The sequence below is a fragment of the Theropithecus gelada genome, chromosome 16, assembly GCF_003255815.1.
Source record: "Theropithecus gelada isolate Dixy chromosome 16, Tgel_1.0, whole genome shotgun sequence".
NCBI lineage: Eukaryota > Metazoa > Chordata > Mammalia > Primates > Cercopithecidae > Theropithecus > Theropithecus gelada.
In genome coordinates, this window is record NC_037684.1 from 23,873,778 (window position 1) to 23,887,551 (window position 13,774).

General features: G+C 51.7%; 1 protein-coding gene and 1 pseudogene across 2 annotated transcripts; one reads left to right on the plus strand and one right to left on the minus strand.

The window, feature by feature from the left end:
• The first annotated feature begins 6,924 nt into the window (after window positions 1-6,924).
• On the plus strand, window positions 6,925-8,141 carry LOC112610074 (annotated as a pseudogene). The gene has a single exon (XR_003116275.1). The product of XR_003116275.1 is annotated as an L-lactate dehydrogenase B chain pseudogene (transcript).
• Window positions 8,142-9,561: 1,420 nt separating this feature from the next.
• Window positions 9,562-10,982, minus strand: LOC112610075. The gene is given in 3 exon segments (XM_025363377.1): window positions 9,562-9,981; window positions 9,984-10,253; window positions 10,946-10,982. Coding segments are annotated over 3 exon segments (381 nt in total). The 3' UTR covers window positions 9,562-9,907.
• Window positions 10,983-13,774: the final 2,792 nt, after the last annotated feature.

Consider the following 13,774-nt stretch of genomic DNA (forward strand, 5'->3'; position numbering starts at 1 on the left):
GACTGTGACACGTCTTATTCTTATTTCCCCATGCTTAGCACAGGCATTTTAATTAGGGGTCAGAGGATGCCTATTTGGGGACAAGATAAGCTCCATCATCCCCTTTGGATTTCTGCCCTAATATTTTATCGTCTGTCCCCCCAGTCTGGTTTTATCAAGGCCTGTGCTAGCCCATAAGGCACATCTGTGTGAAATGGGAAAAAGCAGCCCTTCCTTGAATGGTGCAGGTGAAGCCCAAGTGATTGGTTTGGTGAAATGAGCAGGGCTGAATTTCAGCCTCCATGATTTGTCTTAGTCAGGCACCCTTGTGCAGTGCTCAACCTGCACAACTCTATAAGGCATCCCTGTCTATGATGGCATACTTAACTAAAAAGGTGGCACTCAGGCTATCCCTCTCCTCTGCCCCCTCCCTCCCTCTCTGCCCATCTCAGATATATACTCACTCCAAATGACATCTCCAATCCACCTCACTTAGAATCTCAAATCTTTCCATTCAACAAACTTTCCATTTTACAGATGAGTCCCAAAGAAAATGAAGTCATGCCTAGTGTCACTCAAAGCTGAAGGCGAAACAAGGAAATCGTGGAGGGAGGAGTCTGCAGACAAGTGGAGGGAAAGTACCAAGACATGAAGATCGCACAGCCGCTAAAGGGAAGTTCTTTAAAGGCCCCACATCCAGTGTGAGGCACAGGGCAACTGTGCCCTAAAACTTTCCAACTGTTTCCATCTGCGGGGCGGAACTGCAGGAACGGGGAGCCAGCCCAGCCAAGACGGCGGAGCCTAGGGTCCCAACTCCAGACCTGGACACTTCCTGGGATCACCTCAGCCCTAAGGACTTAGAGAATCATTTACTTGCCTTCTCTAGCCATCTCTGCTCCCTGATTGAGTGCTCACACATGAGGCCAGAAAGGGACCGGGGTTCTTCCCTCCCCACCCCAAGACTAACCCCTGCTCTTCTAGACCACAGACAAACTGGGCAGCCTCTCATCCCCCATAGCTGCTGCCCCCAGCTCCATCAGCTCTGGTCCGGCCAGGGAAAGCAGGATGGAGGGTCAGTCCCAAAAGGGCAGTTCCATGAGCCCCTCATACCAAGCCCCTGCCAGCCAAGTCCCCAACCTGTGGGTGCTGTCACCATGTAGCTGGCTCCAGAGTCCTCCCTGACGTGAGAAACAAACTGTTCTGCAGACGCTGGGGTCTGGAGGCTCCACTTGGTAGACAGAGGACAGTGCATTATAATTACATTTGCAATTAGCTGTTCACTTTTCTCTCGCACTTGCTAACCAAGATCCAGGAAAAAAATGGTTGATGTTAATCATAAGCTTCTCTTCTCTCACTAATGGGGTCAGACGCTGGTGCCTTGATAGCACACAGGCTCCAGAAGGAATAAGCACTCTGGAGGGAGACTTCTTCAGGGCCACATTTGAGGCCAGGGTCAGGAGAAGACCCCACATGCCCCAACAGAGGGGCTTCACCAGCCTCCCTCAGCCTGGTTCCCTCTGCTTCTGAAATCTACCTTTGAGGTCCTTGTATGCTCAACTTTGTCTAAGAAATAGGCGGGGCACAGTGGTTCACGCCTGTAATCCCAGCACTTTGGGAGGCCAAGGTGGACAGATCACTTGAGGTCAGGAGTTCAAGACCAGCCTGGCCGACATGGTGAAACCCCATCTCTATCACAAATACAAAAAAATTAGCTGGGCATGGTGGCTCATGTCTGTTATCCCAGCTACTTAGGAAGCTGAGGCAGGAGAATTGCTTGAACCCAGGAGGCGGAGGTTGCAGTGAGCCAAGATGGTGCTACTGCACTCCAGCCTGGGCAGCTGAGCGAGACTCCATCTCAAAAGAAAAGAAAAGAAAAGAAAAGAAATAGAAATAGACCCCTCCACAGGGAACTGCTAGTATGAGAGAGACCCAGCTCCTGTCCTTAGGAAACTCTCAACCTGATGATAAAATATCAGGGAATGCCTTAAATGACTTTCCTTCATCTGAGCTTTCCCCTGAAATATTGAGGAATGTTACTGTTTAACTATATTATTAAGAGTAATAATAACTGCTACCATTTATTAAGTGCCTATGATGTGCCAGATGCTGCACGAAGTTCTTTTATGTATTATCTCATTTAACTTCAAAAATACTTCGATATGAGGATATGTATTATGATCTCCATCTTACAGATAAGGTGAGTGAAATTCAGAAAACTTAAATAACTTGCCTAAGTAACAACTAATACCCATGGTAAGGGCTGGGGCCAGAATTGGAACCCAGGGTATTGTTGTTAACACTATGGTATGGTGTGCTTCTACGCTTGACTTAAATCCGACACGTGGACAAACACCCGTCATCATGTATGTTGTCTTTCCTCATGGAGTCTAATTGCAAAAAACACGTGCGTGGCTATGAGCTCCATGGAGAAAGGTGATGGAGAGGGAAAGGAGGCAGGGTGAGAGGCCCCCAGGTCCCTGGACCCCTGGGTCAGGGTGCACATTTGATGGTGGTGGAGGAGGTGCTGATGATATGGGTGAGTTCAGGAACTGTGTTGAATCATTTTCAGAACTCTGACCAGGCCAGGCATGGTGGCTCACACCTGTAATCCCAGCACTTTGGGAGGCTGAGGCAGGTGGATAGCTTCAGGCCTGGAATTCGAGACCAGCCTGGACAACATGGCAAAACCTTGTCGCTACTGAAAATACAAAAATTAGCTGGGCAGAGTGGCATATGTCTATAGTCCCAGCTACTCAGGTGGCTGAGGCAGGAGAATCCCTTGAACCCAGGAGGCAGAGGTTGCAGTGAGCCGAGATCGCACCACTGCACTCCAGCTTGGGCAACAGAGCAAGACTCAAAACAACAACAACAAAAAAGAACTCTGATCCGCTAGTGGTGAGAATTTCTTTCTGAAACTGGGCAGTACTTTCAGGCCCTTCCAGAGACACATGGGGCATAACTGATGGGCTAGAAATGCCAAGACCAAAGCAGGCTTGGGCCAAACCGCCTGCCACGAATATGGGCAAAGGCATCTGCCCACACAACCTCTGGGAACAGAGGGCAAGGGCTCTGTTTGCTCCATCTACACTGTGGACCTAGAGATCCGCTTTTCCAAACCCTTAGTGTTCTGTCTAGGACAAGTGTCTGAGCACACCCACATTATCAATGAGGCAAAGGGAGTCCTGGGTTCCTCCTTTTCCCCCAAATGCCCCTGCCATGGCACTTTCCACACTGTGGAAATAGCCGCGGTTTCCAGCCCATGCCCTGCCTCCCTCCCAGCCTTCCAGACCTTTGGAGTTTTCTCTGCCTTCTTCCCATCTCCCTCTCCTTTCTGCTCCGTGTGCCCCACCTCATGCCCGTATTAAAATTGTGATAATGCTTGTCTGTTTCTTTTATTCCTCCCTCCCTCCCTCCCTCCCTTCCTTCCTCTCTCTCTCTCTCTCTCTCTCTCTCTTTCTCTTTCGAGATAGGGTCTCACTCTGTCACCCAGGCTAGAGTGAGGTGGCACAATTTCTGCTCACTGCAACCTCCACCTCCCAGGTTCAAGTGATCCTCCCTCCACAGCTGGGATTACAGACAGTGAGCCACCGTGCCCAGACCTCTGTTTCTTTCAACTCTGTTCACAGAGTTGCATCTGAAGGTGTTCAGTAAATCCAGAAGCAGTGAATGAATGCATGAAAGGAACCTCAAAGACTTGGGGGAAGAATTGTTTTTTCCAAAGTCCTAAGCCATCACAGCGGGAGAGGGCCAAGCACAGGGTGCAAAGTCCCAGCCAAGCACTCCTGGCTACCTTTACCCACCACCCTCCCCGCTACTGGAAGGGCCGCACTACGTGCCCGAGGACACCCAGACCCCCCGCCCCTGGCAGCCCTGCCCCTCCTTTATCTCCTGTCCCTCTATCCAGGGACAGGCCTTTCCAAGTCCAGGACCCAGCTCCAGCCCAACCTGGATCTCGCCACGCCGGCGCGCTGGGAGGGGAAACGAGGTGGTCAGAAGCTTCCACGTGGGGGCGCTGGAGGGGCGCGGGAACGACTGAAGCAGACCTCCCCCAACCCTTCGTACTTGGTCGGTGAAGGAACGCAGATCGTCAACCTGCAGCTGCCCCTGTCCCCAGGGTCCCCACCAGGCAGTCATGACCCCCCACCGAGCCCTCTCCCTTCCGCCTTGCCTCCTGGCCCCCGCCAAGCCCCACTCCTTCGTGTTCGCTCCTCAGTAAAGATGAAGGAGCCCGCGAGTGGCAGATAGATGTAGGTTCGAATCCCGCCTCTGCCCCTTAGTGGTTGGCGGCCTTCTCCCAGCGCCAGCCTGTAAAATGGGCTCATCACGCACCGACTTTAGCTGGAGGAGGCGTTCAGGAAACGTCAGCTTCCTGCCCGCATCCGCCCTCATCTCGCATTTCCCTCTTCTCTGTTCTCCCTCTGCTTTTTTTTTCCCCGCTTTGGTTTTGTTTTAAATCCCTCCCTCCTGCGCCCTTTCTCTTCTCGGCTCCGCAATCTTAGCCAAACCGCAGCGTTTAGCAATCCTGCGCCCACCCGGCGCCCGGGGAGCCTCGCCGCGGCTGCGACCCGCCCCCGGCCCGGCTCCCGCGGGGGCGCCACCGCCGCGACGTACCCCCCCACGGGTCGCACGCTGCCACCAGCCCGGCTCACCTGGGGGTCGCACCCCGACTTGCGCTCGGCCCTGCCCCAGCCCACCCCAGATCGGCCGGGTCCCTCCTCTGGCGGCAGCGCTGCAGCCCACCCGCCGCCGGGGCCGCGGGGACCGGGAGGAGCTGGACGCACCGGCCAGGGCCGTGCCCGGGTGGCCGAGGGCACCGGGCGGGGCGGCGGGCTCGGCCGCCAGGACTGCCAGCGCCAGCCTGACCGCAGCCCAAGGGCGACGCTGCAAATAGTCGCGGTTTCCAGCCTGTGCCCTGCCTCCCTCCCAGCCTTCCGGACCTTTTGGGTTTTCTCTGCTTTTTTCCCGTCGCCCTCTCCTTTCTGCCCCGTGCCCCCCGCCTCGTCTCTACTGTGCGCCCACCACATCCTGCCTCCTGCAGGACGGCTCCGGCGCTGGTGAGGTCGGGATCACGCAGGATGGCTCTGGCGCTGGTTGAGGTCGGGAGCCGGAGAGGGGGCCAGGAGACCAGCGGTCCTTCGAAGGAATAAAATCAGCATCGTCGTCATCATCACCACCACAGCAATTAAGTTAGGGTTAACTGCGCGCGTGCTGTGTGCCAGGGACTCTGCTGAAGGTTTTACCGGCAGGAATTCATGAAATCTTTACTACACACTACAAGGACCAGCTTCAATTTGCAAATGGAGAAACTGAGGCTCAGACACTCAGTAGAGACTAAGGTCATCCCATCTGCATCGGGAGAATGGAAGGCCATCTCCCCTGTCCAGAGGCCCAGGCTGTGATTCTGCCTGAAGCCCTGTGGGTAAGGCCCCACTGGAAGGTGGGAAGGAGCTGGCTGGGGGGTCCAAGTTAGTTTGCCAATGAATTCTCAGTGTATCCCACAGCAAGCCTGGTCTGCCTCAGTTTCCACACCTGTGAAACCAAGGGGATGAAAAGCAACATTTTGTTTCCTCTAAGGAAGAACCTGTTAATGACAACGGAAAACCCCAAATGGAGTGTGAGGCTTTAGGCGTCCTGCACCTGGGGGTGTTCAGGGAGAGGCTGGGGGACTGCCTCCCTACAGAGTTGAGAGCAACCCACAAGCCAGGACTGGCTGCCTGGGAATTAGGTTAAGCTGGGGAAGCTGCATTTTAGCAAATTCGGGGATTCTGAAGCCTTCCAGTTTAGAACCCATCAAAAAGATTCCTGAAAGTGGGTTGGAGAAGAGAGGGGAAGTCCTCCCTCAAACACTCCATACTTACTCTTATTTATCTCTCACTTGGCTGGCCTGGATTCAGGGTGAGTGCAGGTTTATTAAGGACCTACTGTATGCCAAGCACACATCTATCACAGCCCTACTCTCAGAGAGCTGGTGGCATAGTCAACAACCACATGGCTGACTAGCAGAGATGCCCTCAGCCCAGCTGTCCCTTTTGGGAGAACTGGAGCCAAGCTGCTGCTTCCAGGGGTGAACACCCTGAGCAGCGCCAGAGCCATCAGTGAGCAGAGCTGGGGTTGCCTTCACCTCCACTGGCCCCCTCCGCAGCCAGCCTTGTGCAGGACACAACCTGCAAAACCTCGCACAGCGGCCTGTGGGAAGCCATAGAGATCCAAGTGGGAGATGTTGGCAAAAGGAGCCAATTAGTTCTTGCTGGAGACAGGAATAGAGAGAGAAGAATTCTATGTAAGAGGTGAATATTAAGCTGGATGTTTAAGAATGAATGGGAGTTCACCAGGGGGAAAGGGAGGTCCAGCAGAGGCAACAGCCTGTCCTGGGACAGGGGTAGTGGTTCACTGGGAAGGAGGACGTGCCTTTCCCTTGCTCCCACCGCTATGCTGGCACATGTCAAACCAAACGTAGCTTATCTGCCAACCAGAGGTCTCCGTGCCTGAACTGTGAGATGCTATAGGATCAGTGTCTTACTCATCTTCTACAGCCCACTGCCTCACCCAATGCCGATAACAGTAACAGTAATAATGGTCAAGCCGGGTGCTCATGCCTGTAATCCCAGCACTTTGGGAGGCCAAGGCAGGCAGATCACTTGAGGTGGTGAGTTCAAGACCAGTCTGACCAATATGATGAAACCCTGTCTCTACTAAAATACGAAAATTAACTGGGCGTGGTGGCGGGGGCCTGTAATCCCAGCTACTCAGGGGCTGAGGCAGGAGGACTGCTTGAACCCAGGAGGCAGAGGCTGCAGTGAGCCGAGATCGCACCACTCCACTCCAGTCTGGGCAACAGAGCCACACTCCATCTCAAAAAAAAAAAAAAAAAAAAAAGGCAGCTGACATTGTCTTCTCCGCATAGCTGTTACAGAGGTCTCCAGAGCCTTCTCTCTCCTGTGCAAAATGGCAACTCTTAAGGAAAAACTCACTGCACCAGTTACGGAAGAAGAGGCAACAGTCCCAAACAATAAGATCACTGTAGTAGGTGCTGGACAAGCTGGTATGGCGTGTGCTATCAGCATTCTGGGAAAGTCTCTGGCTGATGAACTTGCTCTTGTGGATGTTTTGGAAGATAAGCTTAAAGGAGAAATGATGGATCTGCAGCATGGGAGCTTATTTCTTCAGACGCTAAAATTGTGGCAGATAAAGATTATTCTGTGACTGCCAATTCTAAGACTAGTGGTAACTGCAGGAGTCCGTCAGCAAGAAGGGGAGAGTCGGCTCAATCTGGTGCAGAGAAATGTTAATGTCTTCAAATTTATTATTCCTCAGATCATCAAGTACAGTCCTGATTGCATCATAATTGTGGTTTCCAACCCAGTGGACATTCTTACATATGTTACCTGGAAACTAAGTGGATTACCCAAACACTGCGTGATTGGAAGTGGATGTAATCTGGATTCTGCTAGATTTCGCTACCTTGTGGCTGAAAAACTTGGCATTCATCCCAGCAGCTGCCATGGATGGATTTTGGGGGAACATGGCGACTCAAGTGTGGCTGTGTGGAGTGGCATGAATGTGGCAGGTGTTTCTCTCCAGGAATTGAATCCAGAAATGGGAACTGACATTAATAGTGAAAATTGGAAGGAAGTGCATAAGATGGTGGTTGAAAGTGCCTATGAAGTCATCAAGCTAAAAGGATACACCAACTGGGCTACTGGATTAAGTGTGGCTGATCTTATTGAATCCATGTTGAAAAATCTATCCAGGATTCATCCCGTGTCAACAATGGTAAAGGGGATGTATGGCATCGAGAATGAAGTCTTCCTGAGCCTTCCGTGTATCCTCAATGCCCGAGAATTAACCAGCGTTATCAACCAGAAGCTAAAGGATGATGAAGTTGCTCAGCTCAAGAAAAGTGCAGATACCCTGTGAGACATCCAGAAGGACCTAAAAGACCTGTGACTACTGGGCTCTAGGATGTAGAAATTTAAAAACTACAATGTTATTAACTCTGAGCCTTTAGTTTTCATCCGTGTACATGGATCGCAGTTTGCTTTGATCTTCTTCAATATGTGAATTTGGGCTCACAGAATCAAAGCCTATGCTTTGTTTAATGCTTGCAGTATGAGCTCTTGAACAAATAAAATTAACTATTGTAGTGTGAAAAAAAAAAAAAAGGTCAGCAGGTGGTAAATATTGACCATCACGCATTGTGCTAAGTGCTCCAGGGCATTCTCTCATTTCATCCTCAAACTTTGGAAACAAGTGCTATTATTAATCCTGTTTTACAGACAAGGATTCTCGAGAAGAGTTAAGTAATGTGCCTAAGGTCACACAGCTATTTGGAATCCAGGCCTCTGTGACCACAGAGCCCTTGTTCTAGACCAATGAGTGGATAGATGGATGAATGGATCTGGGTGGATAGGTGAGAGGGAAGAACTAAATGAAGGACCATGAACTCCACGCTAGGGAGCTTGAATTCACTCGAGGGCAGTGGGGAGACACTGGAAGGTGGTGAGCAGGAGAGGCAAGTCAGTTTAGGGATTTAGAGAGATCACTTTCTAAAACAGGGGAAAGATCAGAGCCAGTGATGCTTGAAACCTGCGGCCATTTTTCTGGCAAATCCCAATTCCCATTTGTGAGGAGCCTCATTTCTTTAAGCACTGTTATTTCTCTTAGAGCAAGACATGTGTTCTTATGCACACACAGGGACTATTGATGGAGGAGAATGCTGGAGAGGAGGGGGCTCAAAGACAGGAAGAGACAGAAAGGGGACACTGCTAATTTCCAGGGAGAGGCTTCTCTGCACAGGGGAGCAGAGCACTAGGAAGAGAGAAGGCATATGGCCCCCTCCCTTTATTCCTAAGATGAGAAGGTCCCCTCAGGGTTTCCAGCCTGGAAGCTGCAAGCTCCAGGTCCCACACACTGCCCCACTGTGCACCTGCCACCAGGGAAACAGCCATAGGCGAGGCAGGTGTTGCATCAGAGTGTTAAGCCCTGGAATCAAATGTTAGGGGGTGGCAGTGAAGAGGTCTGATCCCTCCTCCTGAGCAGCTCCTTAATATCACTGGCCTGTCCAGCCAGGGAGGGAGGGGAGTCACAGAAACTGGCCTGGGGGTCAGTTAAGCTGAAGGAAAGAAGCAGGAACAGCTGGAAGGACCAGAAAACAGGGGAAGTTTCCCCTATCTACACTCAAGGAGCCAAAGAGCGAACCAAAGCCTGCAAGAGGCGTCTTCAGGCTGAGAGGGACTCCCAGAGGGTTCCGGGACAGTGCAGGCTCACCATGCTGCCTTGCCTCGCCCTGCTTCTCCTGATGGAGCTGTCTGTGTGCACTGTGGCAGGTGATGGTGAAGTGGAACTCTGCCCCAAAGCAGAGACCTGGATAACTGTGGCCTTGGAGGTACCTTTGGGGAGAAGCTCTGACCAGGGCAGGGGATAATTGGCAGTAGAGAGACAGATCCCCTGCATGGCTGCGGGGAGAGCAGGTAGCCTGCAAGGCAGGTTGTCTCTCTACCATGGGTAGATTCAAGGCTATGAGCCCTGGCCTGGCAGACCTCCGAAGTGTGTGTGTGTGTGTGTACGTGTAAGAAACTGGCACTGTCTGAAATGCTTTATATTAACTCAATCCTCCCATCAACCTCATGGGGAAGGTATCGATACATGACCACCCCCACTTCACAGATAAGGAAACTGAGGCACAGAAAAGTCAAGTATTTTGTCCAAGGTTGCACAGCTTCAAAAGTACAACTACACACTTTGCCCAAGGTCTGATTCTGTGTATCTGTGCATCTGAGGAGCTTTTCCAGAATTTTCTTTCAAGGGGATCAACTTAAACAGGACCACTATTTGGTCTCACATGTAGAAATGACCCTGCATCTGCCCCCAACTCCTGCCTGACAATCTGATTGGGGAGACAAAGATTCTGACCTCAGGGGTTCCCTAATCAGACAAGACAGGGACCAACAAGCCAGAGACAAAGATGGGTAAATAACAGGCCAGCGCTCAGGGAAGGCTTCCGGGGGGCAGACAGGACAGAGCTGGGCCTGGCTCCTCCCATTCCCAGGATGGTAAGGACACTGGGGTAGCCTTGGCTTGTGGTCCTGGACTATGGTGAGGTCCTTGGAAGCGCTTAGAAATGGGGCCACAGGAAGAGCCACCGCATGGACAGTCCTGCATGGTGGGTTTCCTTTCTGGTTTGTCTGAATCTGGAAGTGTGTGCAGTGAGAAGGCAGCAGGGCTAGGAGTGTCTTCACTGACGCCTGCTGCTTTCCAGACATCAGTTTCCTCACCTGCAAAACGGAGGAGGGAAGTGACCCCCCAAAGCTTTTCTCCAGCATTGCCATGCTTTATAGAGTCAGTGCCAAACATCAGGGTACCTGGTCTAGAGACAGAAGCCTTGCTGGGTGATGTGGCCTCATCTATGCAGCCCCATGAGAAACATTAAAAACTTCAACTAGCGCTGCTTGACCGTCTCCCAAAAGCACCTCATCCTGCAGCTGGGTCTAATCCTTATTCTCCTTTCACTCTCCTTTACTATCACATCCCTCTGCTTCCTAAAATACAGGACTTGGAATATGGGAGGAGAGACTGGGTTAGAAGTCAGGAAGAACTTACAAACACTGTGGGATGCTAAGCATAATTTAAGTGACGGCTGGCTGTGGAGTCTCATGCCTGTAATCCCAGCACTTTGGGAGGCTGAGGCAGGAGGACTGCTGGAGGCCAGGAGTTCAAGATCAGCCTGGGCAACACAGAAAGACCCCATCTCTACAAAACATAAACAAAATTTGCTAGGCATGGTGATGCACGTCTGTGGCCCCAGCTACTCAAGACTGAGGTGGGAGGATCACTGGAGCCCGGGAAGTTGAGGCTGCAGTGAGTCGTGCTTGTGCCTCTCCACTCCAACCTGGGCAACAGAGCAAGACCCTGCCTCAAAAAAAAAAAAAAAAAGGTGACAAGAATGGGGCACGATCGCATCACTTGCCTCCCTTGCTCTTGGGGCTCCCCCAACCTGTAATCATCCCTGGAGTTGGGGATTTGGGTTAAATGGATATGGAAGGCTCTGGGTGGGGGTAGGAGTCCTTTCAGAGTGAATGGGAACCAATGTCTCCGAATGCTCCCTGCCAGGCACAGAAACCCAGTGGGGGAGAAAGGTCAGTCCTATGGAATTCATAAGTGACCATTCTCTCCAGCTTGCACCTGAAGGCTGCCTCTTACCAAGGCAAAGTGGTTTTCAGAAATGGGTCCAAATCTCCAAAGAGACTTTTCCAGTTATTGGCCAGGCTGGGCAACTCCAGCTCAAGATAGCTGCCCCAGCCACTGATGTCATGGTGGGATGTGAGGGAAGCAGATAGGAAGTGAGTGAATTAATCCAAAGCTTAGAAAACAATCCGTTTCTGATCCTGAAAGGTACGACAACACAAGTTGTGAGAGGCAAGAGGGTTTATATTGTCCCTAGCCAGGTCCCTGCTGGTTCCAGGAGCTCCAGCGCTACCCCTAGGGAAACTGGGGATGGAAGAAAGAGCCTGTGATGCAAGCCCAGCTCCCAGCGTCCTGGCAGGCAGCTTGCATTACTCTAGGGCTCTGTTTGTCTATCTTTAGCTTTCCTGGAAAAGGGGACTCCAGCCTCTTCCCTATTCCCAGACTCTCAGAGAAAGGACTCCTCATTCAGCATTCTGTGTCCCACGTGTGCTGGGATCCTATGTGTGCCAGGCTCAGTGCCAGGAACTGGGGATACAGACATGTGAAGACAGTCTAATGAATGTAACCCACTGTCACTCTCTCAACTAGGAAGCAACTCTCCCTTTCAGCAGAACTGAGCAAGCCTCAGTTCAGAAGTTCAGGTTAAGGTCAGAGAGGGAGAAGGCTTTGGCCAAGGTCACAGAAGCTAATGGAAGAATGAGAATGTCAATCCACAGTTCTTGGTTCAGGACGCCCGCCCCATCAGCTCAGGGATTAAAATGTCTTTGCCCAGCGTAACAGCCTCCACCCCCAGACCACATGCCATTTCCTTCCAGGAGGCCCAGGCTCTAAGGCAAGAGAAATCTGGGGCAATGGGGGAAGTGCCTGGGGAAGAGAGGTGAGTGGGCGTTAGAGTGGGGATAAGGAGGGAAGCAGTCCTGCCTTGCCTCCTGGGGACCCATCATAAGTTCACTGGCTGCCCTCTCCTCATCTATGCTGGAGACACTTCCCAAGATAGCGCAGAACCAGTACTGTGAAGTGAGACTTTGAATCTTGGCTCGGCCTCTTTCTGTGTGACCTTGGACAAGTCACTTAACCTCCTTACATCTCAGTTTCTCCATCTGTAAAATGCAGAAGACCTCTGATCCAGCCAAGGAGAAAAAAGGGTAAGTATTGCCCAAACCTGCCCTCAACATGCCCCTGGGGAGGGTTGAGTTGTCCTCAGCACAAACAAACCAGGTGGGTGAGGGGAGATGCTCTGGCCAGAGGCAGGCCAGGCTGGCATTGCTGTGCAGAGGTGGGGCCAGTATGGTTTGTCCATGCTAGGCTTTCTGGTTGTTTCCTTAGAGGGGTGGTCCTAAGGAGTGGCTGCAGGGATAGGAACAGACAATGATGGATCTAGTTCTACCAGCGTTTCAAAATTACTTTAGGTCTAAAGCCTGGAATTAGAGGGGGAAAAAAAAAAAAGTCAACCACTAGAGATAAGAAGTGATTAAATCTTCAAATCCTGGCACCCAGATGATCTTAAAAGTGCGTATCTGGGCCAGGCAGTGGCTCACACCTGTAATTACAGCACTTTGGGAGGCCAAGGCAGCCAGATCACTTGAGGTCAGGAGTTCGAGATCAGCCTGGCCAACATGGCGACTAAAAATACAAAATACAACTAAAAATGCAAACATTAGCCCGGTGTAGTGGCAGGTGCCTGTGGTCCCAGCTACTTCAAAAGCTGAGGCTGGAGAATCACTTGAACCCAGGAGGCAGGAGTTGCAGTGAGTCAAGTCCAGCCCGGGTGACAGAGGAAGACTGTCTCAAAAAAAAAAAAAAAAAAAAAAAGTACAAATCTGAGAAGCCACTACTCTGCTTAAATCTTTCAGCGAAAAGGGAAAAACAAAATCAAAAGAAAATAAACCAACCGGCCGGGTGGGTGTGGTGGTTCACACCTGCAATGCCAGCATTTTGGGAGGCTGAGGCAGGTGGATCACCTGAGGTCAGGAGTTGGAGACCAGCCTGGCCAACATGGTGAAACCCTGTCTCTGCGAAAAATATAAAAATTAGCTGGGCGTGGTGGCGGGTGCCTGTAATCCCAGCTACTCGGGAGGCTGAGACAGGAGAATTGCTTGAACCCAGGAGGCGGAGGTTGCAGTTAGCCGAGATCGAGCCACTGCATTCCAGCCTGGGCAGCAAGAGCGAGACTCTGTCTCAAAAAACAAAAAAAAGAAAAGAAACCAACTTGTACCCTCCACTCCCTCAGTGCTCTCAGGACCAAGTCCAGTCCCCTAACACGACTCACCGCATCCTTCAGGCCTGCCTCACTGACCTGACTCCCAGCCCCATCCTAACCAGCTCTCCTTCCCTGACCGCCTGCCCTACACAGACAGAGCTTGTCGCCATTGCCTGGTGTGACCCTGTTCCTGGCATACTGCATTACACTGTCTTGCTGGGTCACATGGCTGGCTGGTGTCCCCAGACTGGAGGCCCCCCAACAGGCAGGCATCAGGTCTGCTGGCCTCTGTATCTCCAGTTCCCAGCAGTTTCTACCTGTTAGAAGCACCACTAGGTGTCTGTGAAGGGAGAGCAGAGGGAGAATGGAGGAGCGGGAGGAAGGAATCAGTGAATGAACCAGTGAATAAAT